Consider the following 25,794-nt stretch of genomic DNA (forward strand, 5'->3'; position numbering starts at 1 on the left):
TTAAAACAGTGAAACCCTTCCTCCACTACAAATGCTGGGTCGGCCCACGCCGCCCACCGCCTGCTGTAAGCCTGCCTTGTGCCTTGCACCGTACGAGTTAGTCGCCAAAGTCCTTATGGGGAACCGCGTCGCAAGGATGAGGGCTCGCGAACAGCACGGGGGCAGCCCGTGGGGGCAGCCCCTCAGCTTACACCAGGGTTCGGGTGAACGGCCAACCGCCGCTGTGCATGCATGCACTTGCAGGCTACCTCGCAAATGCTCAGTGAATGCATATGTTAACCGGTTCAAAACGTGCTGTCCCAAATCTGTGGACAACCACAACTCACAAGCCCTTCGTTGCACTAGTCCCGAGCTTTGCTGCATCATAACATAGCTGCAATTCAGCGTGCTGGTTAACAAGCTCGGCAGTAATTATATAAACATATGGACGCGCCTTCATAGACCGTGCCGGGCTCGCATGCGCTACCTCGTTGGCAGCAACTCTGTTGGATAAGCTCAGCCCGTGCATTCTGTTGACTAGTAGCATCAGCCATGGGCTCTGGCGTATCGTGCGCTCGGGGCGAGGCGGTCGCTGTTAGCGTTCCCGCAGCGCAGGTGAGAGCCGAGGGAGGCCAGCAGGGAGGCAAGCGCGGCAAGGGCACCGGCACTGAATCCTTCTGGCTCACCGAGTGCCTTTTCCTTGCACCACGATTACACGTTTGCACCCTGTGCATACGCCGGGTTTGGGGCAGGATGGGGAAACGGAAACCGTGGGTGGGGGGGAGGTGCCCTTGCCTCGCCCAATGCCTAGCCTAGTGCTGAGGGCCGCAGGGGATCCCGGCCGCCGAACTTCGGCCAATGTGCTTCACCGTGCATGTACCAGCCGGCGAGCTGTGCGTGATTTGCGTTCCCCTGATGGAGTTGCTGGATGAATGCTTCATCCCCTTGGTTCTTTGGGATTGGATAAAACTACCCCATTTCCCAAAAACCCCGTCTCAAAACCCCCACCCGCGCCCATCCACACGCAGGCGAATCCCCCGCCCAGGGCTGTGGCGGTGTCAGACAGCGGCGCAGCAATTCCCGGAACCGCTAGAACTGGCAGCGCTACAGCTGGAGGCGTCGCCAACCCCAAGCCCCATGCGCGCCCACCCAGCGCGCCGGTGCGCCCCACCGGGTCCCTCCAGGCCGCTGACGCGCCACCGCCGCCACCGCCGCCGTCACCGCCACCACCGTCCATACCTGAGTCACCTACGCCTGCGCCGTCTCCCACGCTGGCGACAGTACCTGTGGGATCCGCATCGGAGCCCGCACACTCGGGGTCCGAGCCCGCACACTCGGGGTCCGGGTCCGGGCCCGGGTCGCGGCGTGTGCCTCACATCGGCGGCCTGGCTGTGTCGCTGTCGTTCCTGCTGGAGTTCGCGGAAGCGCACGTGCCGCCCGACATGCCCACCTGGTGAGGGGGGGGGGAGCGGGGAGAGGGGGGTGAAAGGGAGGGCAAGTCGTGGAAACACAAATCCGTGAGGTGGTCGTCGCCATGCAAACCATGCCTCCTCCCCCATGCACTGTGCCGCCCACGCCACGCCACGCCACGCAAACACACAGGATGGTGGTGGACAAGCTGGTGAAGCCCCACACGCTGCATGACACCATCCGGTAGGCAGTGCCATACAGCCGTACAGCCGTAATGCTGTACAGTTGTACTGCCGTGCTCCGCACCCCGCGCTCCGTGCCGTACCTTGTTGGGCGGCCCTGTTTCCCCGGGCGGGATTGACGGGGGTTTCCCGGCGCCAGCCAACTGGCCATACCTGCGAGGCCGCCACGCCGCCTCCCTGGCCCTCCTGCCCCCCGTCCACCATTTCCACCACCATCACCGCCACCCCCACCGCCGCAGCTATGTGGACCTGCCCCACGTGACCGCCCACGTGCTGCCCCCCGCCGCGACCCACTACTACTTCATTTCGCACGCCTGGGGTGAGACCCGGGGGCCGTGTGTGTGTTGAAGAGCACAAGGAAAACGTTGCCGTGTGTGTGTGTGTGTGTGTTGTTATGCGGCTGTCTCTCGGCTGCGTGGCACCGTAGCTGCGTGGCGCTGTGGCAGCAAGGGAGCGCGATGCCTTTCGTGTTTGGACATGCCGCGGCTAGGGCGGTGGCGGGAGCTGCAAGGAAGCTGGTTGCGGCGCGTGCGCCAAGTCCCCAGCTGAAGCCCAAGTGTTTCCGTTCCCCTGTGTTTGCAATCACACACATGTGCGCAGGCCGGCCGTTCTGGGAGATGGTGGGGCTCACGGCGCACTACCTCAGAGGCGCAGGTGCGTGTGCGTGCGTGTGCATGTGTGCGTGGGGGCGAGGGGTGTACTGCGCACATGCCGACTTCCGTAATGCTGAATACCCTGCCCCCGACAAGCCGCACTCCTCACCAATACTCGGCGCTGAGGATGCCCAGAAGGCTGAACCTCAATCCCCCTCACACACCCCACCACCCACCTTCCACCCCCACCCCCACCCCCACCCACCTTCCACCATCTGCACATTCCATCCACCCACCCCTGCCCCCCGCAGTGGCCTCCTCCGTGTACGTGTGGTGCGACATCTTCATCATCAACCAGCACCCGGGGCAGCAGCAGGCCGACGACCTGGAGCAGCTGAGGCTGGCGGTGGCGGACGCGGCCGCCACACTCGTGTGCACGGACGCGGCGGGTGGGTGCCTTGGGGGGGGGAGTGGGGGTGGGAGTGGTGGGGGAGGAGGGGAGGCCGGGAGGGGTTGTAACTACCAGCCCAAAATAAACCGAACCAAGCTGAACTGGCGGAGCACAGGGGGTGATGTCCTGCGTGATTCCTTTCTTCTAACAGCTGTCGTACACACAAAGTCTCACGCAAGCACGCAATCGCACACAGGCTCGCCCTTTGAGCGCATCTGGTGTCTGTACGAGATGTGGACCACACTCACCGTGGCGGCGGAGGGCGCGGGGGCAGCGCCGGGGGAGCAGCGCCGCATCAAGGACGGCGAGGACAAGGGGGCGGACACCGACACCAGCAGCGGTGGCGGCGGCGGTGGCGGCGGCGGCGGTGGCGGCGGCGGTGGCGGCGGCGGCGGTGGCGGCGGCGGTGGCGGCGGTGGCGGCGGTGGCGGCGGTGGCGGCCGCAGTCGCAGTCAGGCCCTGGTGGTGCTGACTACGGGGTTGTCGGCGGCGCAGCGGGCGCGGCTGAACGGCTCGGTGAGGGATGCTCGGGGCCGGGTGTGTGTGTGGGGTGGGAGAGGGAGGGGGGCGGCGGGGCCCGCCGCCGAGTCTCGCTTGTGTGGCAGCGGTGAAGGGGAGCGTCCCGGCCTCTTGGGGTGGTGTATGGGTGCGGTACGCTTATGTGCGCACCAAACCAGGTTACCTGCAAGGTTGGAGGCAGCAACGCAGAATGCAAGCGCGGCGCCCCTTCCCCCCCTGAAATTGTTGACCATCAATGCATCGTACCCCATCTCCCCTCCCCTCCAAACCCCAGATCGACGCCGCTGCCGCCAAGGCCACAGTGATCGCCGACAAGGAGCGAATCCTGGCGGACATTGCCGCGGCGCCGGGTGAGGGTGTGTGTATGTGTGTGGGTGTGTGGTTACATGCCCGAGCCCAACGAGTAAAAGACTGGGGGAGGGTTGTAGATACCAGCCCGGACTAAACCGAGGGGTAGTCGAAACCAAGTGAGGTTGGTTCTATGCCCGAGACCAACCAGGAGGGTGGCGCCTTGGTGGGGAAGGGGGCAGCAAAGGGCGAGGAGCGTGGGGGGCGTTATGGGGGCGTATCACTCATTTCCTTCCTTGCAGCATTTTCTCACCAGGCGATAACCTCGTGTGAACTGACAACTCGCAGGCGGCGTCACGTCCTTCAACGCCGCGATGCGTTGTGCGCTGTTGCTGAGGCCGCTGGACTTTGAGAGCGAGCTGGCGCGGGGGTGGGCTGCGGCGGCGGGAGGCGTTGCTGGTGCTGTTGGTGGAGGTGGTGGCGCATGGGTGAGTGTTGTATGCGGGGGCGAGGGTGAGGGCGGGTGTGTGTGCTGTAGCTGGGGTTTACAACCTTGTCCTAGCAGCTACCAACCTGCACATACGCAAGTACGCGCCGTGCTTTCCAAGCACATACAAACGCAGTCACGCACCTGAACAACAAGCGGCCTGCCTTCACCACAGGACTGGTCCCAGCTGGATGACTGGCTAGCGCCGTCGCCGCCCCTACCTCACAACACCAACCCCCTCAACAACACCAGCACCAGCGACAACACCAGCCCCAACACCAGCAGCTCCCACCAGGGCCCCCGCGCCGCACTGCTGCTGGGCGCGGCCGGCAGCGGCAAGTCCACCGCGGCGGCGGCCTGGGCCGCACACGCCATGGCAGGAGGCGGCGGAGGCGGCGGCAGCGGCGGCCATGAAGGGGAGGGCAAAGGGGAGGTGGTGGCGGCGGCGGCGCGGCGGCAGGTGGCACCGGTGGCGGTGGCGGCACACTTCTGTCGGGCCAGTGATCTGCAGGTACGTTCGTGCATGCGTCAGGAACGCCTGGCGAGAGAGACTGGCTTACCGACACCTCGACGCGTGTGCGTGAGAAACACCTGAGGGCGGAGGGTCCGCGTACCGTGCCTGCAAAGGTTGGGACAAGCCACGCGCCGCAATAGGTGTGGGTTGTACCTGGGAATTTAAGGGGGTGAATGAATGTGAGGGGGAACACCCCCACCTCGCTTGCACGCCTCCCCCCCATCAGGCTCTGGACCCGCTGGCGGCCCTGCGCACACTGGCCTACCAGCTGGCGCTGGCCTTCCCACAGCAGCTGCAGGTGGGAGAGAGGGAGAGAGAGAGGGGGGCGGGTGGAGAGGCGAGGGGTGCGGGCGGGCGGGAGGGAGGGTGGGGTATGTGCCTGAGTGTTACGGCCAGGTTCCCATCACCGGGCATTGGTGCCGAGGAGTGGTGACTTTGGGCGATACGGGGGCGTTGGGGTTGGGGCATCATGAGATTGTGTTGCATCGTACCTGGTAAGGTGGTAAGGTGGTAGACAGTTATCCCAACGCACCCACGCCCACGCGTATGCCCGCACTGGACCACACTGCATACGCCCCACGCGCGTGCAGGGCTACTATGCGTTTGAGCTGGCGGAGGCCGCTGCCAAGCAAGACGCCGACGGCGGCGGCTGCGGCGGCGGCTCAGGCAAAGAGAGTTTCGCGCTTCAGGTGATCTCCGGCCTGACCACCGGGGGCAGCGCCGCCGGTGCCGGCAGCGGCAGCGGCGGCGGCGGGCCGTTTGGAGGTGGCGGCGGCGGCTCTGGCGGCGCGGCGGACCCCATTGCCGCAGCCTTTGAGGTGCTGTTGCTGCGGCCGCTGCAGCTGGTGTGGGAGGCGTACACGGCGGCGGCGGCGGCAGCTGCCGAGGGAGTGGAGGAGGGGCAGGAGGGCAAGGCGGCGAGCGAGGGTTTGCCCACACCCCCGCCGCCACCACCGCCTGTGGTGGTGCTGCTATTGGATGCGGTGGACGAGGGAGACAGTGGTGGCGGCGGCGGCGGCGGCCACGAGAACGCCATGCTTTTAATGCTGCAGGTCGGTCTGAATATGTTCAGGATTTGCTGTCCCAAATCCCAATGTGATTTCAATCTACCTCTGGCCCCGTGGCCGTAGTCTGTGTCATGCCGCCAAACCAAGTCACTGCCGTACTCGGCGTGCAATGTCCTGCCCCGCCCTGCCCCACCCTGACCTGACCTACCCTGTTCCCACTTCCTTTCCCAGCCTCTCACCCCCCCCTCCACTCCATGCGACCACAGGAGCATTTCCCGCGCCTGCCGCCCTGTGTGCGGCTGCTCATCACTGCGCGGCCGCTGACCCACATCGTCTCTCTGCTGGAGGGAGCGTTCGCGCCCCTGAGGGTGCTGCCCTCCCCCCAAGTGCTGCGGGCTCCGGCGGCCGACTGCGTGGTCGCACTGGCGGCACGGCTGCAGGCGCGGCCGGCGCTGGCGGCAGCGCTGCGCGCGGAGGCGCTGGGGGAGGCTCCCGTGCTGGCGAAGCGGCTATGGGAGGTGCGTGTTGGTCGCGAGGGGATGGGGATGTCTTTGCAGGCATCGGGGGCAGGTGCCGAATAAGCTGTGCACCAACGTCGTGCAGTATGTATGCGCATGCAAACAAGCAAGAACTAGCATATGGAGCGATGGTGTCGGCCATGGTTGCCATCGAGCCGACACCGACGTCGGGCAGCCCAAAAGAGAACGCGCCAAACGTAAGGACCAATACACATAGTAGTCTAGCGAAGGTAGCATGCGTACCTCAAAATCAGCCCAGAGTTGCAAGGGCACAACCACCCAACCCACCATCGCTCGCTGGTTGGTCGCCGGAGTCGGCGGTGGGTGGGGCGGGGCGTTCGGTGGCGCCGGTGTGAAGCATACCTTTCTCGGCCTTTTGGCTCAGATCATGTGTAGTATCTGTTCTTATAAGCTTAATCGCTTATATGGTTCTCATTGAGAACCTGCGATTAACTTTAATATTTTAGGGGGTCAAGGCACACGGGGAGGGCACCATGCCGAGGGGTCTGAATATGTTCCCCTCACTCATGCGGCCGAGTTAGCTGCTCGGACAAGTTGCAATGGCTTTTACGTGCTACATATATATTAGATATCAGTAGATATTCACGTTTGCCGACGATCGTGCAAATAGATGTTGAATGCTTTGCGCCAACGGACCCTGTAGCTCCGATACAAGGCTCAATCTAACGTTTAGCAACCATAAAGTCCTCCAACGTTTGATTAAGGCTCAAAGCAACCCTTTGGAGACTAGTTGTGACCTAGAGTCGGGATCGCGAGGAGGCCTCCTCTTCGTTCAACAAGTAGTTTTACAACATCAGTTGATCTTAATAAATCGACGGCAGCAAATGATACTGGAATTCATGCCCTCAAGGGCAACATGCTTTCATTGTGCGGACAGACAGGCTAATCTGAGCCCTGTCTACTCGCTTCACGTTATACACATATACAATAGAAGCTTTAGCTAGTCGGCCGGCTAGAATACGCATGTCGGTTTGGACACATTTTGGTCCATGCGTGCCCACCTGTGCGGACAAACACGCGGGTTGTTCTCCCAGCCCGCATATTATTTCGCCCCCCTGAGTTCACAGAATCCATATGGATAGTGTCCGCCATGCTTCATAAGAGTTTAGGAGGGATCCGCTGAAGTCTGGGGTCAGTGATTCCCCCTTCTGACACGTTTCGTACCCCCCATCTTGCAAGCCATATGACGTTTGTGCGACAACTGGGTAAGACTTCCGAACATCAAGTGTTTGCTCAGCACATCCTAACGAACCTCCTGCCCGAGTTTGGTGACTGGGGACGTTGTCGCGCAAAAGTTATTAAGGGGCCAAAACCGCAGTTTTTCACCTAGGGTGCCTCCCCCGTGTGGGGTCAAGGCAATGGGGGCGCTTGCGCTCCCGCCGCGACAGCTTGGCAGGAGGCTTACACTACCTCTCTTGCCGAGCACCCCAGCCCATTCACAGCGTTCTCGTAATAGTAGACACCCCCGTCGCCACCGTACTCGTCCAAGGTGTGCCCTCGCTCGCGTAACACCTTGGTACGCCAGCCCTCCATTGCATGAACCGAGGCCTCTAGTAGCACAAGCGTGCCGACAGGGGCAAAGGACAGGCGGAGTGATGGGCAATCTGGGAGAGAGCTAAGGAGATCCTTACAGTGGATTCCACTCAGTGGATTCATCTGCTTGAACATGTTGATCCTGTCTCAACTCCCTAAGCGTTGGCAATCACTTATGTGCAGCAAAGGCTGGACTTACATGTGTCATTCCAGGGCTTAATGTTAGGGGCTCTCCCTTAGTCCCCTTGCTCCGAGTGCATGCCCATAAGAAGCCGAGGGAACGCTCATGTGGCCCAAACCATGAAACAAGAAGTGCACCAGGGATACACCAAGGATACACAGAGAGGGGCAGGGTGATGTTGGATGACTACTTGTGTGGGCGGAGCCCGCATGGGATCCAGACACGATGAGAGGCACGGCCGGTGGCGCCGGTAAGCCACCACCACGCCCAGTGTTCCGGCCAGTTGTATAAGAATACAATATACAAGTTCGAGACAGGGCTGGACCCTTACCTATGCCTCTCGTTAGTCTAGTGAAGTCCCTATCATCGCACCCACTGGACATCAGCAACCCTCTTCCCGTCACGACGGGTGTGGGTTAGGTACTGCTACAACGTGTTTGGCTTGGGCATATGCACCACCCCCGCGCCCGCTCCTGGAGCTGCGCAGATGCCTGGCCCAGTACCACGCTGCTCTGAACAGTTCAGTACCATTTCACTGTTGCAGCCGCGGTCCCTGGGAGGCAACGGCGTCTGGCCCTCCCCCTTCAGAGCCAGGGGCCGGCATGTGTCCCAAACTGTGTTGGCCAAGCATCCCAGCCACGCATCCCAGCCAATATTGAAACATGTTTAAGGTGGACCCGTGTCACTGAATCAGCACTGAGCGAGCAAGGTCACATCCTTGGGAAGTGGAGACACTGCGGATGTTAAAAATGCCCAAGGCTCACCAGCACTTGTTACCGGTACCTTCCCAGTATACGAGTGCTCTCTCCCAGATTGCCCATCACTCCGCCTGTCCTTTGCCCCTGTCGGCGCGCTTGTGCTACCAGAGGCCTCGGTTCATGCAATGGAGGGCTGGCGTACCAAGGTGTTACGCGAGCGAGGGCACACCTTGGACGAGTATGGATGCGGATGTTACAGAGGGGACAGTCCCAGCTCCCGAAGACGCCGAGCCATCACATGCTATCAGGGCCCAACCCCGACTTTGCTGCAAACCCTCCCGCGGGCAAAGTCCGTGTGACTCCGCGCACAGTGAGTCCTAGCCAAGCCTCAACCCGCCAGAGCCCCACCGCTGTGCCTCAACGCCACAAGCCTAGGCACAGGAGTGCCGGGAAACGTCTAGGCCGCAGGACACACGCACAGCGCACGCACTAACCAGGGCGCAAGCGTCCAGGTACTAGAACGGTCGCCCACACGTGCATCCTGCCCACACACAGAGCCACCAACCACGCACAACCTCGCACGGCGAGGGGGGCGGGGAATCAGCGTCATACGGCAAGGGCAAAACCATGCCGTCACCAACAGCCCGAGATATGAAGGGATGCGCAAACGGCACAGCGTCCCAACCCTTTGGCCTGATACCCAAAGTCACAAACGTCGGCTACCCAGAAGTCAGCTACGACGGCAAGTCCAATGCTCAGCACCCGGGCCGACGGCAGCTTCGCTCGCGCCGCCAACCCGGCCATAACCACACGCTGCCGACCAAAGTCCAGGGCAGACATAGCAGCGAGACACACCACATCCCACACAGGTGGCGCAAGCCCCGCAGGCGGGCGCACTAACCACAACTCCTCACGAGAGAAGGCACTTAGAGCCTCCTCCGGCAGGAAACCCATAGCCATCCCCATACTTTCCCGCAGTGACAGCGCAACAGTGCAGTCCCAAAACCAGTGACGCCGGTCCCCATCCTGCATGTCCACCCCACACGCCCAACACGGGTCAACAGTAACGCCTCGCGCCCGCTCGCTAGCATGCCGTGGAAACGCCCAGCAAGCGTTGGCGGCCACACGCCACAGTGCTTCCTTATGATGATTCTCCCAGTTCAGCGACCACAAGCGGGCCAAGGTGCACACGAAGGCCCCCGCCGCCAGGGCAGCCCCCACCCCCGACACACCCGCATCGCACACATACTGCAAATGCTTAGCCTTCAGGGCGGCTAACTGTGGAGCCATTTGTAGCACGGTCCCCGCCTTCACCGTGTAGGCAGTGAGCAGGATGGGCGGCCCCCCGCACTGCAACCATCCAAGTCCCCGCACCACCCGTTGCACCGACTCCGCCGTAGCACTCACGACGTCGGCCACCGGGAGCGGCAGCGCGGCGGCAGGCCCCCGAGCCAGCTGGGCCGCACGCGCGGCGGCAGCCCAGCCAGCGGGAAGAAGGGCCACCGCCGACGAGTATGGTGGCGACGGGGGTGTCTACTATTACGAGAACGCTGTGAATGGGCTGGGGTGCTCGGCAAGAGAGGTAGTGTAAGCCTCCTGCCAAGCTGTCGCGGCGGGAGCGCAAGCGCCCCCATTGCCTTGACCCCCTAAAATATTAAAGTTAATCGCAGGTTCTCAATGAGAACCATATAAGCGATTAAGCTTATAAGAACAGATACTACACATGATCTGAGCCAAAAGGCCGAGAAAGGTATGCTTCAAACCGGCGCCACCGAACGCCCCGCCCCACCCACCGCCCACTTTGTGGACGGGGACCTGCCCGATGGTGGGTCGCCGGTGACACGCCGCACAGACCTCCACATGTGCCTGCAGCCACCACCGCTTCGCGCCTTGCCGTGTCACGCCTGGCACCCACACCTACGCTGTATACCTGGCGGCAATCCCGCCCTCCCTACCAGATTGTTCGCCATCACTGTTGCAGCTGCGCATGCACGCCGTTGACCCCCTTCCCCATGTTGAATCCCTCCCCGCATCAATATCCTCCCTCCGTCTTTTCCCTTGTACAACAACAGGCCGCACGCGGCTGGATGCTTTGGATCACTCTCGCCGAAGACATCCTCACTGCTGCCGCCGCCGCCATTACCACCGCCTTTGCCGCCACCGCCGCAACCCAGCCGACGCCGGCCGCACCTCAGGCCCCACTGGCCCCGCCGGCGCTGTCCGTGCCGGAGGTGCTGGAGCAGCTGTTGGCGGCGGCCGCGGCTGCACCGGCCGCGGCGCCGCTGTACCGCCTGTACGTCCGGACGGTGGTGGCGCCGGCAGTGAAGTCAGGAGCAGGAACAGGGGGGAGGCAGGGAGCAACGGCGGAGGACCTAGCATTCCTGCTTGAGGTGAGGCGAGGTGGTTGGCGGTGCGGACGGCCGAGGCAGCCGCTTGTGCCTTCCTGCGGCAGGGGTGTCTCGCGGGGTGCCGTGCGTGCCGCCGTCCCGCAGCTGCAGTCACGCACGCGGGCATGCAACCGCCGTACCCCTCCCATAGCCCTTTGGATTGAAGGTCCTCCAAGTCGTCCTCCCCTTCCTCTTATGTGTGCTTCTCCTGACACACAGGTCCTGGGCGCCGCGCGGGAGCCGCTGTACCTGTCCCAGCTGCTGGACCTGCGGGCCGAGGTGGGCGACCGCGTGGGCTGTGGGCGGGGCCTCATACGGACGCCTGGAACAGTGCCCGACACACGCAACAGATGGGACATGAGGGGGGGGGCATGGACCCGTCGTGGTCGGCCTTGGTGCCAAACCGTCAGGTCAGGGCCAGCAGCAGGCGTGCGTGCAGGCGGCACCAAGGGCGGCACCGTGCACGTGCTGTTGCAGTTACCACGTGCATGTGTGCGGGTACGTGTGCATGCACGGACATGCAAGCACGTGCGCCTGTGTGCGGGCGCATGTGATCAAATGTAACATTCATGACCAAACCCGGCCCGTCGCCCATCCGCTCCTGCCTGCAGGGTTTGGGACTCACGCCAGCCGTGCTGGCGGCGTTGGAAGCCGGCGGCGGCAGCGGCGCGGCGGCGGCGGCGCCACTGGGGTCGCTGGTGATGGTCCGCGGCTACAAGCTGCTCGGACTGCACCGGTGGGTGTGGCCGTGTCGGTGGGGGCTTTGATAGTCTATTCCAAACCCAACTAAACCGAGACCAAGCCAGCCCACAGAGCGCAATGGAGGTGTGGCCTTGACCTTCGTCTTCGACGCCCTTGGGCCTTGTTCTTCTGGGGGCATGGCGTGTCGGTTGCGGTCACTTTTGGCCTGCGTGCATCCTATCAATTAGACCCTTGCTTCAACCTTTTCTTCCTGCCACTGTCAGGTCTCTGTACGAGTGGTTGGCGGGCGACGGCGACGCACTACTGCCCGCCCTCCGCGGCACAGCCCCGCCGGCATCCGCCACATCAGCCCCCGCAGGATCCGCAACCGTGTCAGAAACCGTGTCAATCGCCTCGGCGGCTGTGTTCCCCGGCCGCCCCCGGGCTCACGCGGCGCTGGCGGCCCTGGCCCTCCGCGACGTGGCCTCCAGCCGAGCCTCCAGGGCGCCCGGAGGCGGCGGCACACGCGGCGCCCGGCCGCCGGACGGCTACAGCCTGCAGCATGGGGTGGCGCACGTGCTGGCGGCGGCGGCGGCGCGGGCGGCGGCGGGCGAGGAGGAGGGTGAGCGGGAGGGAGAGCGGCTTGGGTGGCTTGGGCGGCGGCGGGGTGCCTACCATGCGTACGATCGCTTGTGCTGCAGGTACTGCCGTAACAGCAGCTGTCCTATCTCACATAGCCTCACCCATTCCATCCCCTGTCCCAACCTTTTCCGCGCCCTCCCCCGTCATGAATGTAACCCCCCCCCCCGCAGCCGCCGTGCGCCTGCTGGGCTCCCTCCTGCTCGACCTCTACTTCTGGCGCTGTGTGTACGACGACGGGGCCGCCACCGCCGCCACCGCACTGGCCGCCCTGCTACGGCACGAGGCGGTCTTTGCCGGCTGTAGCAGTACCAGTATCGGCGGCGGTGGAAATGGCGGCGTGACGGCGGCGGATCTGGCTGCTGACGTGGCGAGGTGGCTGCAGCCGTACCACTCGGCGCTGCTGAGGTTCCCCGAGGTGGGGCGGAGGCGTGGAACGGAATGGAATGGCTGCAAGTTTGTGAACGAGTTCTTCCTCATGGGTTCCGGAATGAACCCCCCGGCACTCCAAACTTGCCATGAACTCATTTCGCCTTTCATCCTTTTACTCCAGCTACCCCTAGACGATGGGACTTCGTTGGTCTCGAATGTACAACCTCCCTTCCCCCCTTCACTTCATATTTGATACACACCATCCCATGGATGGCTATCCCCCCCCCCCCCGCACACACAGGCACTGCTGACCTCGGCTCTGGCGCTGCCCGCCTGCTCGCTGGTGCGTGCGGCGGCGGAGGCAGCCCTGCCCGCACCCAGCGCCGGCCCTTCGTCTCTCTCCCCCTCTCCCGTGCGCCCTGGCGATCACAACACAGCTGCGGCCAGTGCTGCCGCCGTCACAAACGCTACAGCCGCTACAGCGCCAACCGCAGCAGCGGCAGTAGCAACCACTCCAGCACCGGAAGCGGCGGCAGTAGCACCCACACCAGCGCCGAAAGCGGCGGCAGTAGCTGTGCAGCTGGCGGGTGCGGTCTGGCCTGCGCCGCCGTACCGGCTGGTCAACCCGGCGGCGGGCTGGGGCGATTGCCTGCTGACGGCGGAGGTGCTGGGCAGCGGCCGCCGCACGCCGCGGGGGCTGGGCTGGGCGGCGGCGGCGGGGGTGCTGCTGGCGGGCTGCGGTGAGTGTGTGTGGGGCGGGGGGCAGGGGTTGCGGGGGTTGTGGGTGCGCCAGTGCTTGTGGGTGCGCGGGGATTTGATTTGGACCGCCTCATTGCCTTCTGAGCTGGTAAACTTGAGGGCAGTGCTTGCAGTCGCGCCGTATGTTCGCACGTTTGCAGTACATTACATTTGGGTAGGCACTGACACCGGCACGGGTGCCTACGTGTGTGTGTGTGTGTGTGTGTGTGTGTGTGTGTGTGTGTGTGTGTGTGTGTGTGTGTGTGTGTGTGCTTTCCCAATACGCAGACGACGGGCGTGTGCGGCTGGTGTCGCCGCTCAGTGGCGCCCAGGTGGGGCTGTTCAGCGGCGTGCACCAGGACTGCGTCTACTGCCTGCAGCTGAGGCCGCAGCGGCAGCACCAGCAGCGGCAGCAGCAGCAGCAGCAGCAGCAGCCGGCGCTGCAGGCGGCGGGGCCGCCGTCGCCGCCGCCACTGGTGGTGGCTACGGGCTCGGCTGACGGGGTGGTGGCGCTGTGGGATGGCGACACGCGCGTTCGGCTGGCGGAGCTCATACCGGGTGCGTGTCTCTGTGTGTGACATTGGTTACTAGGTGCGCGAATGGCGACATCCAACTTGAGCATGTTGCCTTGCAAATGGAGGAAGTGGTGCGGCCATTGTGTAGGGGATACGTGATCATTTGGGAAATACCTCTGCGCGCCGTGGGGGCTGGTCCTCGTACCCCATGCCTTTGCCGCGCCTTCCACCTACCCGTGAAGGCTTGCCCCCGCAACCTGAGGGCGATGTGGGCGAGGGTGGCGAGCAAGAGGCGGAGGCACAAACGGTGGGTGGTTGCCAGACCAGACGCAATCCTCATCCGCTTTGTCGTCCCTTCCATCGTCCATAGGGTTTACATATGCTCGGCAATCCGCAAAATGCGCCAACCACTTCCGCTTCACAAATCTCCAAATTACTATGTGATGCCAAACAGGTCACGTTTGGGTTCGACTTGTCGGAGCAGCGCGCCACCACTTCCGCCGCTGCCGCCGCCGCCGGCCACAAGAGCAGCTCGGGGGCGGTGCAGGTGCTCGCCTTCAGTCCGGACGGCGCCTGGATGGCTGTGGCCACAGGTGCGTGCGTGTGTCCTCATAATACAAGGCGGGTTGGCCCCGCGTGCGTGCCTTCCTTTTGGGCCCGCCCCATTGACTGATTCCACCGCAACTGACATTTCCACCGAAAATCCCCAAACCCCCACTCCGCACCCCTCCGGATCACGGCAGGCGACAAGTCCATCACTGTGTGGCACCTGGCCCCCAGCGGCCCAGCAGCGACGGGGCCAACCGGAGGCGCGGGTGCGGGTGCGGGAGCCGGTGCCGGTGCTGGTGCGGGTGCCGGAGCGGGTGGCGGCGCCCGCAAGGTGGTGGTGATGCCTGGCGCCCACACCGAGGACATCCGCGGCCTGGCGTTCATGGACACAACCTGGGGCGGCAGTAGCAGCGACGGCGGCAGCGACAGTAGCAGTAGCAGTGGCGGCAGTAGCAGTAGCACAGGCTGGGGCGCGCGGTGCGGCCTGCCGCCGCTGGTGCTGATGTCGGCGTCAGGTGAATGAGGGGCAGGATGCGGTCGTACCGGAGCATTTGCGTTTATCTCGTTGCTTTTCATCTCATGACGCCGTGCATCTTGTCTGCTCGCTGTATGCACAATGCCCGCCGCCGCGCCTGCAGAGGATGAGTGCATTCACGTCTGGGACCCTACTGGAGGCAGCAGCGCTGCTGGTGCCGCTGCTGGTGAGGGAGCGACAGCGGCCGCGACAGCGGCGGCGGCGGCGGCGGCGGCGGCAGCGCCTGCGGTGGTGGCGGCGCCCCTGCGCACCCTGCGCTGCGACTCAGAGGCGCAACAGGCCTACGAGGCCCATGGGCTGGAGCCCATCCCGCCACCTGCTGCTGCCTCTGGGTCCGCTCCTCACAGCGACCCCTGGTTCCTACACGGCGGCGCAGCCGCCACCGCACCTGCACCCGCCGCTACTGCTGCTACTGCCGCTGATGCTGATGCCGCTGCTACTGCCGCGACACAGCCGCCGCCGCTGCTGTCGGGTCTGGCGGAGGACAGCGAGGGCCCGGTGTCACGTGCCAGCTACAAACTGCCGCAGTGGTACTGCCTCATGCCGCTACAGCCGCTGCAGCCGCCGCCGCCACTGGCGGGGCAAGCAGGGATGGTGCCGCCGCCACTGCCGCCGGGCTGTCTGCTAGTGGGCTCAGGTGCGCAACAACCTCCCGTGTCGTGCGTGGGAACAGCGCGGGATGGGGCAGGCATTTCACAACCCTGAAGCACTGCGGGTGGCCGGGCACTGAGTTCCACATACCGTAATCCCACCGTATCCCCATCGCGCCTGTGTGCCGTGTTGCCGTGTTGTCGTGTTGCAGGCGCGGGCCCGGTGGCGGTGTGGGATGTGGCCGCGGGTCTGATGCGCGAGCGGCTGCGCGGCCACCACGACGCCGTCACCTGCATGGCGGCGGCGCCGGCGCCGGCTGCGGGTGCGGGTGCGGCTGGAGCGGGCACCGGGCCGCACTTCGCCACTGGCGCCACCAGAGGTGCGGCTTGCGGTTTCACAGGAACTGGCTGTGTGCAGGCGCGCACTTCCTGTTGTTTGGGGCTGGACTCTTGCAGGAAAACCACGCGTAAGAACTCCATTTCAGTGTACCTTCTCATAGACTGACATACATCAGCTGTACCCACCTGCTGCTGACTCCCCCCCTGCCCCCACCGCACTGCCGCAGGCGACTGCTCTGTCCGCCTGTGGCGCCACACGCCCTCCGCCGACCCCGCCGGCTGGGCGGCGGCACTACGGGTGCGCGCGGCCGGGAGCAGCGCCTGAGTCCCGGGGGAAGGGGGGCTGACGGTCGTGCCCCTGCTGACCGCGCACCTGCTGCTGCCGCCCTAATCCCACCCGCTACTTGCAAACTCTCGATTTGCGCCCCTGACCTTGTGTCGCGTGCTCCTTCATGCGCACCCACCACCCACTACACACCACACACCACACACCACACAGGCGGCCCGGCGCCAGGCGGAGGAGGACGCCAGCGCAGCGGCCGCAGCGGCGGCGGAGCGCAAAGCCGCGCGGGCGGCAGAGCGCGCAGCGGCCCGCGAGCAAGCACTCGCGAATGGCGGCGACGGCGACGGTGCTGCGCCGGCGGCTGAAGGAGGAGAGGAGGATGTCGAGGACTCCGAGGAGGAGGAGCAGGAGGTGCAGCTGCTGCGCTGCCGGCGGCCGTGCCAGTGGCAGTGTGTGTCGGTGCTGAGAGGCCACACCGCGCACGTGACCAGTGTGGTGTTCCTGCCGCCCGCGTCGCCGGTGCCTGTGGTGGCGGTGCCTGGAGGCGCCGGGCTGGCGGAGGCGTTTCGTGGCATGCGCGTGGCCTCGGGATCTGGTGAGTACCCTGGCTGGCGTCGGGTGATGGGGTGATCGGGTGGTCGGGTGGTGTTATGCAGGGGGAGGTTTGGTTGTGCGCCAAGGTATCCAAATATGGTTCACACGTTTAGGGTCACCAGTTGCAAGTACAGCAAACATGCATGCCGTGCTACCGACTTAGCCGCACACCACAGCACATGCATGTCAACACCCAACCCAACCAAACCCACAACATAATTCCTGTCGCCGCCACCGCCACCGCAGTGGACAACACCATTCGCATCTGGCGCGCGGACGCACTGGCGCCACCGCCGCCGCCGCCGGCGCTCGCGGCGCTGACTGCTGGTGCTAATGAGCCGGAGCCTCCGCCGCCGGCCGAGGCCGCCGCCGCCGCCGCCGCTGCAGGGCCGGGCGGGCGGGAGGCGGCGCCGCCCGGCCACGAGGGCTACCAGGTGCTGGCACTGGCGGTGTCGCCCGACGGCAAATACGTCCTCACCGGGGCAGGTGCGCGGCAGGCTGCAGCAGCAGCAGCAACAGCCGGAGGGGAGGTTCCGTTGGCCTTGCGCAAACAACCGGAGCGGTAACGGCGAGCCAGTCGGTCGGGTTGATCAGCGGTGACGTCAAGGAGGGCGGGGGGAGGTAGGGGGAGGTGGTGCCTTGGCATCCCGCCGCAGCGGTGATAGCCACGGTCAGGGGCTCTACTACTGTGCAGCTGTTGGGACACCGGTGACGTCAAGGAGGGCGGGGGGAGGTGTCGGCAGTTGTACACTTCGCGTACCGTGTACACCTCTTCCCTGCGCCGCCAACCTCCACCTCCTGCCTCCGCGCCCTCCCTGCACACACCCTCCTGCTCCCCCCTTCTAAAATAATCATGAATGTAACCCCCACCCCACCCCCCAGGCGACTTCACTGCCTGCCTGTGGGCGGCCGCCACCGGGCGCCACCTGCTCACCTTCCGTGGGCATCACGGAGTCGTGGGCGCGGTGGCGTTCAGTGCGGACAGCTCCAAGTGCGCCACCGGGGCAGGTGGGCGTGTTGGCGTGTGGGTACGGGGTGTGTGGTGTGTGCGCAAGCGTATCTGATCTTCACAGACGCGAGGAGGCGTTGCTGGTGGCGGTCTGTGCGGTTTCCAAACGTGGTCAACCGCGTGGCGAAACCTCGGCAAATGTGGTTGCTATTGAAGCGGTTATTTCCATCAGTCGCCGGAGTACCAGATCATTCGGGGCGCCTACCATTTCCGATCGCGCCCGACCCCTCTGCAGGCGACGGCGAGGTGCGGGTGTTCAGTGTGCCGGACGGCGGCTGGGTGGGCAGCTGCCGCGGCCACAAGAAGGCGGTCACGGGGACGGCGTTCTCGCCGGACGGCTGGAACATCGCCACGTCATCGGGTGCGGGGGGCTGCATGCGGTAGATAGCACGTGTACGGCTAGTACGGCAGTTTGTGCACGCGTGCGGTGGCAAGGCATGGGCAGATTGAGGAAGCTACCGTTCACGAGTCGATTCGAAAGGCGGTTGTCAGCAGCTACAGGTAATTTACGCACGGCGCTTGCCGACTGCTTGCATGTGTGTTCTGGACGTGCAGAGGACGGCACGGCGCGCATCTGGACGGTGCGCGGGCAGCAGGTGAGCGAGTGAGACAGCCCGCGAGATGCCGGTGCTGCTGCCGGGGTGTGCCGGAGCCGGCGGGGAGCCGAGGGAATTCTCCTGGGTAATTACAGCACTTACGGTAATACAGAAGCGCACACATGCTTCCCCCATGGATTCACTCCGGTCCTTCATGGATGGCTACCTGGCCCCCTCTCCTGCTGCTGGCCGTCCCCCACCCGCCCCACCCCACCCCCCACCCCTCACCCCCCAGACCTCTCTGCTGGAGGGCCACCCCAACGGCGCCACCGCTGTGGCCTGGTCGCTGGACGGAGGCGTGGTGGCCACTGGGGCGGCGCGAGGTGCGTACAGTCTGTGTGTGCGTGTGCATGTGCGTGTGCGCATGTGCGCATTTGCTTGCTTTGATGGCTGCAGATAAGGTTGCACGTACCTGGCAGGTATCTTGTCCCGTCTGGCCGTGGTGAGGCCCCTATCACCGCCCCCACCACCCCCACCCCCGAGTGCCCTTTCCCATCTACCCCACCCGTACCGACATCCGCAAGTTGTCAAAAACCCCACTCCACGCACTACTCCTCACGCACCCGACCCCGCGCACCCACCCGCCTCCTGCCGCAGGCAACCCCGGTGTGCAGCTGTGGGGCGCCCGCAACGGCATGCGCTACAACACCCTGAGGTACCACGTGTCCGACGTACTGCTGCTGCGCTTCGGCGAGGCGCTGGAGGAGCCGCCGTTGCCGCCGCCGCTTGCTGCTACAGCCACTGCTACAGCCAGCGGGGCGGATGGTGATGCTGCAACTGCAGGTGGACGGGAGGAGGGCGGCAGGGGTACGGCCGTGGCGGCGGCGCCGCCGCCGGAGCCGCCCCGGAAGCATACGCTGCTGCTGTCGCACGACGCGCGCGGGCTGACGTGTGTGTGGAACGTGTGGGGCAATGCGGGCCTGGTGCTGGACTTCTATGGCCAGGTGCGTGCGGGACGGGCGAGTGGCTCACTGGGTGGCTGTGCAGCGCGGTGAGGGGCGGAGGGCCGAGGGGAGCAGTGTGCGTGCGTGTGGGCGCGTTCCCGGGCGTGCGTGCGTGCGTGTGTATGTGCGTGCGTGCGTGCATGCGTGCGTGTGTGGAGGGCGCTTGTGCTGGGCGGGGCGGGGTCAGTGGGGCGGGCGGGGGAAAGGCTCATTGGGTGGCTGTGCAGCGCGCTGGCTGCGTGTGGGCATGAACACCAGCGGCGGCGAGGGGAACGTGCCGGATCCCTCTAGTCCGGTCAACTCAACGGCCACACCCCTCTGTGGTTGAACACACACGCACACACACACACACACACACACACACACACACACACACACACACACACACACACACACACACACACACACACACACACACACAAGGGTTTGCACCCTTGAGAGCGTGTGGACACTAATCCCCCCTCGAGGTTAGAGTAGCGGGGGTTGCGCGATTACCGGTTGGTAAGACCGGCGGCTCACCGCAGCAGGTATGCGAGGTAACTTCAGGTAATATCCGTAAACCGTCGCTTTGCTGCATCGCATGCACTGTCTTTGCGCAACGTTTTCCTTGTGCTCTTTAACACACACACACACACACACACACACACACACACACACACACACACACACACACGGCCGCACACGCACAGGGCGCTGACCTGGTGGGCTCCAAGCTCCTGTGGCTCAAGGTGAGGGCTGGCGGGGTCGAGAGCCCAAATGGGGGAGGGACTAAGAGAGGGAGGGACAACGAGCTGGGTTTCGGTTGTTCGCTCACATGAGACACATCCCAACCCGGAGTACAGCCACCTTACTTGCCTTCGGGCCTCGACCTTCCATGCACTTCCCAACTTGTGCAACCCCACCATGCACACACCCACACAGGACCGGGCGCTGCAGTACGCAGACCTGCAGGTGGGTGGGGCGGTGAGGGGCCTGCTGAGGGGCCTAAAGGCCAGGCTGTGCTAATGTTGTCAGCAGATGTTGTTCCCTATCTATTGCGACTGCGAGATGCCGCCCCTGCTCCATACCTGCTTCCCGCGTCTTTTCCGATATGCGTCCCTTCGCATTGCCCCACCCTCACCCCAGGAGCTGTGGGATCCAAAAGTCAAGGGCACAAAGGAGGAGGCGGCAAGGAAGGAGCAGGCGGCGGCGGCGGCGGCGGCAGCAAGCGAAGGTGGATGTGAAAGCGGAGGCCAGAAGCAGATGCCGAAGCAGCAGCAAGGTGGAGGCAGTGGAGATGGCGGGGAGAAAGTGAAGGAGGGGGAGGCGGAGGAGGAGGCACCGGCGCCTGCAAGGCCGCCGTCCTTCCCCGCCCTCCTAACCACGCGGGCGCTGGCCGCACTGTCGCCTCCGGGGGAGACCGTTGAGCTGCTAGGCGGGGGGCCGGGCCTGGGGTTCGTGGCGGCCATGACTGACAAGCAGCGCCTGTACTTGTTCGCTCTTAGCTAGGTGCCCAAAGCTGGGCACGCGCATAGGTGCCGCCCCGTGTCGCCGGTAACGATGACCAAATCGGGCCACGCCCCAGCTTAATCGGGCCACGTTCTTGTTAACCTTCAGAAGTTTGTGAGCAACCTAGCTTTGATATGTTGAATGATCATTACCGTCATTACGCTTCTACATAACCCACAGTATCTGGAGTTCCCATAATGTCAGGACTACTATGAAGTGTGAAGACCGAGACTCAACGTCACGCCCCGGCATGCAGTGTTCACTGCAGTGTTCAGTGCCATAAGTGTCCTGCTGGGTAAAGATGGCGCAGGATGGAATGACAGGAGCAGGCGGGCGAGTGGGTGCCGGCGGCTCTTCGCTGGAAAACCCTGTCGACCATAAAAGAATAAGTGAACGCCTGCACAGAGTTGCTATGTTCGTTATCGAGGCTCGACGAAGGCAGTCGCAGGCCCCAGCAACGGTAGCGAAATGGCTCAAGACGGCTACAAACGTGGCGCAGGGGCTATGCAGCCTTCTTGAAACCGCCCCGTTAGGAGCGTCTATCGCTGCCAAGGCCCTAGGCAAGGTCTTCGAGCAACTTGAGGCTGCGCTTGCCCTCGGGCCCGCCGTCAGCATGCTGGTGCTGGACGTCATCCTGGTCTACGAGGTGCTCAACCGGCTATGGGAGCTCAGACACGACTCCGCACGCGATTCGACCAGTCACGATAGCAACGTGGATCAGCGGCAGCAGGAGCCGGAGCAACATCAGCAGCCGCAGGAGCAGCAGGATCAGGAGCCGGAGCAGCAGCAGGCGCCGCAGGAGCAGCAACGTGAAGAGGAGCACACGACCCCTGCTCTGACCCCTGCTGAGGAGGGACCCAAAGCGTTGGACTGGTGGCATGTGCTCTGCTGCTGCAGGAGCAGGTCCAGCGCCAAAGTACACCCGGCTCAGTCCGCCCCGGTGCCGGCCCCAACAGGCGCCGCTGCTGGCTCTCCCAGCGGAGGCGGAGGCCAGCGCGGAAACCAAGCTGATATTTCCGGCGCTGCCGGTTCTTCTTCTGCACCAGGCGACGGAGATGCTGAGGCGGCGCTGGAGGCAGCTAGCAACACATTGGGCGACTTCGCGATAGCCAAGACGGCGGGTGCCATCCACGCTGCCCTGTTGAGGCTGGTGAGTCAGTTTCAACCCGTACAGCCGTTCCATTCTAGTTAACGGTATTGATCCTGAGACTATGCCTCCGCCATCGTGCCTCTCGACATGCCTATCCATTCCCAGCAGGCCCCCCTCCAACTAGCTTCCTCCTGCAGCCTGCTGCCTCCCGCCCATTCCTCCGACACCTGCCACTTCCCGTTTCCCCATTTATGACCGCCATTGTGCCGCAGGCTCTGGATGAGGCGAGCACCCTGATTACGGACATTCGCAGACGCAACTTGATCGCGACGTCGGTCGGCGCCGGCACGATGCTCGAGGACATAAAGGCGGCGGCGGTGTTTCTCTCAAGCGCACGCGAGCGCTTCTGTGAGGCCGTCACGACGGGCAAGGTGTTTGGCGAGTACGCGGCGGAGGGCATCACGCAGCTGCGCGCGGTGCAGCGCGGCGAGATGCCGGAGGGCGGCTCCATCCTGCTGCGCAGCATCCCCAGCCAGCGGGGACAGGGTGAGTGCGCGTGTGCGTGCATGGCGCAGTGCAGGATACGGTTAGGCATTGATTGGTGATGCTTGTTTCGGTGTTTTGGCAGCTCGCTTTGCTTGATGTTAGCTGCTGCTAGATGGCAGCGGATGTGGCAGACGTTATGTACGGGTATGCTTGCGTGCCGGCTTGACCTTTCCTAATGTTGCTTGTACATGTGCGCAGCCGTCAAAGCCAAGCTGTTCAAGGTGGACGCCGAGACGACCAACGCGATGAGCAAAGAGGTGCTGGACCGCCTTGCCGGCGGCGGAGCCGCGGCAGGGCCGCCGGACAGGGATTGGCAGGCGGTGCTGGAGTCGCAGCCCAAGTGCATGGCCGTCACGTCCAGCAAGCTGGAGCAGTGCTCGCGGGATCCGGTGCAGTTGTTCTTGGTCAAGAAGGGCGGGGAGCTGGCGGCGGCGCTGTGCCTGTGCAAGCAGCACGGCACCGGATACCAAGACGAGGCGCTGCTAATGCAACCCCTCGCGAATGGCTACACCGCTGAGTCCACGATCCCGCGGCCGGGAGGCGTGTACGCGCCGCCGCTGGAGGAGCTGAACTTCACAACGCTGGGGGGCGCCGCTGCTGGCGGTGGCGGCGGCGGCGCAGACGGCACCGGCGCCGCTGCTGGCGGCGGCGGCGGCGCGGGCGGCGGCAGCGGCGGCGGCGCGGGCGGCGCCCTGCCGTTCGACAACTGCCGCGCGGTCTTCCGCATGACGGTGGAGCAGCTCCGCCGCGTCCGGGACGGCGGTGGAACCAGCGCCTGGGACGCACTTTGCAAGAGGCTTTGGTCGTCGGCTGACATCAAGCACTCGTGCGCGCGCTGTGAGGCGCCGCAACCCAAGTCGATTTGGGCTGACACGTCGGGCGCCCCAGGCGCGCCCTCGTACCGTATGCTAGTCGTGTGCGGCGATTGCCGGAAGGGGAAGCACCTGAAGGACAAGCCCGTCTGTTGGGTGGAGCTGCACTACAGCTCAAAGAACTTCACTCCGGAGCAAAAGAACGTGGCGTGGACTCACTTTTCGCGGCTGTGGGGCGGCGCCGATGTTGGTGGCGGTGGCGGCGCCGATGGTGGTGGCGGTGGCGGCGCCGATGGTGGTGGCAGAGGCGGCGCCGATGGTGGCAGTAACAGCTCCGGCGCCGCAGGTAGCAGCAACGGCGCCACAGGTAGCTGTGGGCCTTCGGGCAGCGGCGGCGCGAGCGGCGACCGGCCTTCGGGCAGTGGCGTTGCAGTGGCCTCTGGTGTCCTGGGCACAGCCGCCCGCCAACCACTGCCGCCTGTCAAAGCGCCCGCTAGTGGGCGGCAGTAGACAGCAGCACGGCCTTCTGCCGCTTCCGCTGTTGTGCCAGTTGTTGGCCGCATCAACAAGAGGCCAGCAACGCGGCGCAGCAGGCAAGCAGCCACATTGAACGCGCTGGCGGCGGTTGCGGCGACGGTTTGGGTGGGGGAGGAGGAAGAGGAGCAGCCAGAGGGCTCCCTGCCGGTGCCAGAGGGCCCCCTGCCGGTGCCAGCCAGACGGGCCGCCGCGGTGCGCACCCCCTTAACGTTCCTGCACTGGGCTTCCAGACGCTGCAACCTGACGAGCGCATCCACGGCTGCAAGGCCTTGTTCCGCCTGACACGGGAGCAGCTGTGCAGCTACCGGGACGGCGGCGACGCGGCCTGGTGGCAGCTCATCGGCGACCTGCTTGCGGCCAAAGCCGGCCGGCCCGACTGCGGCTGCGCCCGGGCCGCCTGCACCCAAAATAACAAGGCCAGTGTGTTGCTGGCGGAGTGGAGGGCGGAGGGGCAGCAGCAGTACGGCATGATCGGCGTTTGCGGCGGCTGCTGGGGGGCCAAGTGGGCGGGAGAGGCTGATAAGGACGGGTGGAAGGGCTTGTACCACACGAAGCACTCTGGGGAGCGAGGCGGGCAGGTACCTGAGCACGCTATGCCAGTAGGTGGGCAAGGCTGAAGCTAGCGTAACATCCTTGCAATACGTTGCGGTACACTGCGAAGGTGTAAGCCAGCCGGTCGCATGGAGCAAGCAAGTAGCGGTGCGGCTAGTGCGGCATGCATGCATACATGTGGCTTGCTGTCTAGAGTTTCATTTGTGCATTTACGACCCCTCCTGACCGGCCGCCTGGCGAGCATGACGCGTGGCGGATGTTGTTGCAATGATGTCAATGGCGGCACGGCGTTCATCACCGCACATAGCTGGACAGCTATTGGCGCGGTCACGCGCTGTTAAATGTGTAGGGCTGATGCATGGGTGGGTGACACCTGGGTGGCGCGTGTGTGTGTGACGTCGCAAGGTAGGGGCCATCATTTTCGGATTCTTTGTAGCTGGCGCAATGTGGAGTTCGCCGGGGTGCATTGGGGTACCGCGGGTTTCCATTAACTAATGCCGCTGAGACACGCGGCTGGGCCAAGCACGCGGCAGCGGGAGCGGGGCGGGGTGGCATGCGGGTGGTTCTGTGCGTGCGCGCGTGCGGCGTGGCGGCGTGGGCGTGATCACATTAACGTAAGCCGGATATTGGCCGGATGAAGGTCTGCATGCTGTGTGCTGAGATGGCAGCTAGCCTGTTTTGGGTGAAGGACTCTCGTTTCTTACTTCGGTATGCTGTCAGGCAGTAGTGTTGGTGGTCAAGCGTTGGCTTAATGGGCTGGTTGCCTTCAAGGTGCTTTGGTGGTGCGGTGTGGTGTGGTGCTGGGGCTGCTGGTGAGCATTCGTCTGTTGGGTCGTTCTCCGGCCATTTTGCATAAGTGGTGGTGTCCCTTGCCTGCGCGGGTGTGATAAAAAACGAAACGAAAGCCCGCCATCGGAGTTACTTACCAATACCTACCAGTTCACCGAGCGTCGCGTGGTTGCCGTCACCCAGGTAGTCATACTTATTCGCGATAAGCCTGTCACCCCACGGGCGACCATTCGGCCTGACCCCGCCACCGCCACACGGCCGCCGCCCTTCCCCGCCTTCCTGACCACGCGGGCGCTGGCCGCGCTGTCGCCGCCCGGGGAGACCGTTGAGCTGCTGGGCGGGGGGCCGGGCCTGGGGTTCGTGGCGGCCATGACCGACAAGCAGCGCCTGTACCTGTTTGCAAGCAAGTAGGTAGATGGCGATGACAACAGGTTGAAGGCATAGTTCAAGGCTGTTGGGGCTCAAGGGGGCATGTACACGACTTACCATGGGAGCACGGCAACATGTGAATTAGCTCGCTGCTGCTGCTGTCGCCGGGCTAGCTACTTGGGTGCAGCGCCGGCCTGTACCGGCGCTGCTTTCGTGTTGCTCCCAACTGTTTACTCTTATGTGCACAAACAACGGATCAACGTCTGTAACGGACTCTGGTGGACAGCGCATTTGGTCCCGGAAGTTGGGGCGTCTTCGGGTCGCAGCCAAGCCTAGGCGCGCAGGCGCCTAGCAACGTCACTCTAGCCTATGCATGCCGACCATGTATCACCGGTCAGC

The 25,794-nt window shown here is 64.3% G+C and overlaps 2 protein-coding genes across 2 annotated transcripts; both read left to right on the forward strand.

Annotated features, from left to right (window-relative positions):
- Nucleotides 1-296: 296 nt before the first annotated feature.
- Nucleotides 297-21,138, forward strand: CHLRE_09g400312v5 (uncharacterized protein). Its single transcript, XM_043065981.1, has 36 exons — nucleotides 297-594; nucleotides 1,008-1,432; nucleotides 1,582-1,632; nucleotides 1,871-1,950; nucleotides 2,232-2,285; nucleotides 2,536-2,673; nucleotides 2,872-3,191; nucleotides 3,469-3,544; nucleotides 3,831-3,970; nucleotides 4,145-4,480; nucleotides 4,710-4,781; nucleotides 5,074-5,535; nucleotides 5,757-6,008; nucleotides 10,514-10,831; nucleotides 11,048-11,107; nucleotides 11,440-11,564; nucleotides 11,794-12,131; nucleotides 12,322-12,566; nucleotides 12,822-13,260; nucleotides 13,547-13,816; nucleotides 14,016-14,080; nucleotides 14,228-14,366; nucleotides 14,517-14,837; nucleotides 14,961-15,494; nucleotides 15,660-15,827; nucleotides 16,014-16,084; nucleotides 16,286-16,664; nucleotides 16,910-17,149; nucleotides 17,546-17,671; nucleotides 17,908-18,033; nucleotides 18,228-18,268; nucleotides 18,504-18,591; nucleotides 18,866-19,212; nucleotides 19,902-19,940; nucleotides 20,134-20,163; nucleotides 20,338-21,138. The coding sequence occupies exons 1-36, from the start codon at nucleotides 532-534 to the stop codon at nucleotides 20,698-20,700; spliced, it is 7,341 nt and encodes a 2,446-aa protein (XP_042920811.1). The 5' UTR covers nucleotides 297-531; the 3' UTR covers nucleotides 20,701-21,138.
- A 48-nt stretch (nucleotides 21,139-21,186) lies between these two features.
- Nucleotides 21,187-25,676, forward strand: CHLRE_09g400300v5 (uncharacterized protein). The gene is made up of 3 exons (XM_043065980.1): nucleotides 21,187-21,850; nucleotides 22,063-22,336; nucleotides 22,535-25,676. The coding sequence occupies exons 1-3, from the start codon at nucleotides 21,314-21,316 to the stop codon at nucleotides 23,656-23,658; spliced, it is 1,935 nt and encodes a 644-aa protein (XP_042920812.1). The 5' UTR covers nucleotides 21,187-21,313; the 3' UTR covers nucleotides 23,659-25,676.
- Nucleotides 25,677-25,794: the final 118 nt, after the last annotated feature.

This window comes from Chlamydomonas reinhardtii, chromosome 9 (genome assembly GCF_000002595.2).
Source record: "Chlamydomonas reinhardtii strain CC-503 cw92 mt+ chromosome 9, whole genome shotgun sequence".
Classification (NCBI taxonomy): Eukaryota; Viridiplantae; Chlorophyta; class Chlorophyceae; order Chlamydomonadales; family Chlamydomonadaceae; genus Chlamydomonas; species Chlamydomonas reinhardtii.

Bases quoted from the DNA above. Each gene is read 5' to 3' on its own strand.
- CHLRE_09g400312v5 (XM_043065981.1), top strand. From the start codon at position 532: ATGGGCTCTGGCGTATCGTGCGCTCGGGGCGAGGCGGTCGCTGTTAGC. The intron at 5,536-5,756 runs GTCGGTCTGAAT...ATGCGACCACAG, and splicing joins CCATGCTTTTAATGCTGCAG to GAGCATTTCCCGCGCCTGCC. The intron at 20,164-20,337 runs GTGGGTGGGGCG...CCCTCACCCCAG, and splicing joins TGCAGTACGCAGACCTGCAG to GAGCTGTGGGATCCAAAAGT.
- CHLRE_09g400300v5 (XM_043065980.1), top strand. From the start codon at position 21,314: ATGCTGGTGCTGGACGTCATCCTGGTCTACGAGGTGCTCAACCGGCTA. The intron at 21,851-22,062 runs GTGAGTCAGTTT...ATTGTGCCGCAG, and splicing joins ACGCTGCCCTGTTGAGGCTG to GCTCTGGATGAGGCGAGCAC. The intron at 22,337-22,534 runs GTGAGTGCGCGT...ACATGTGCGCAG, and splicing joins CCCCAGCCAGCGGGGACAGG to CCGTCAAAGCCAAGCTGTTC.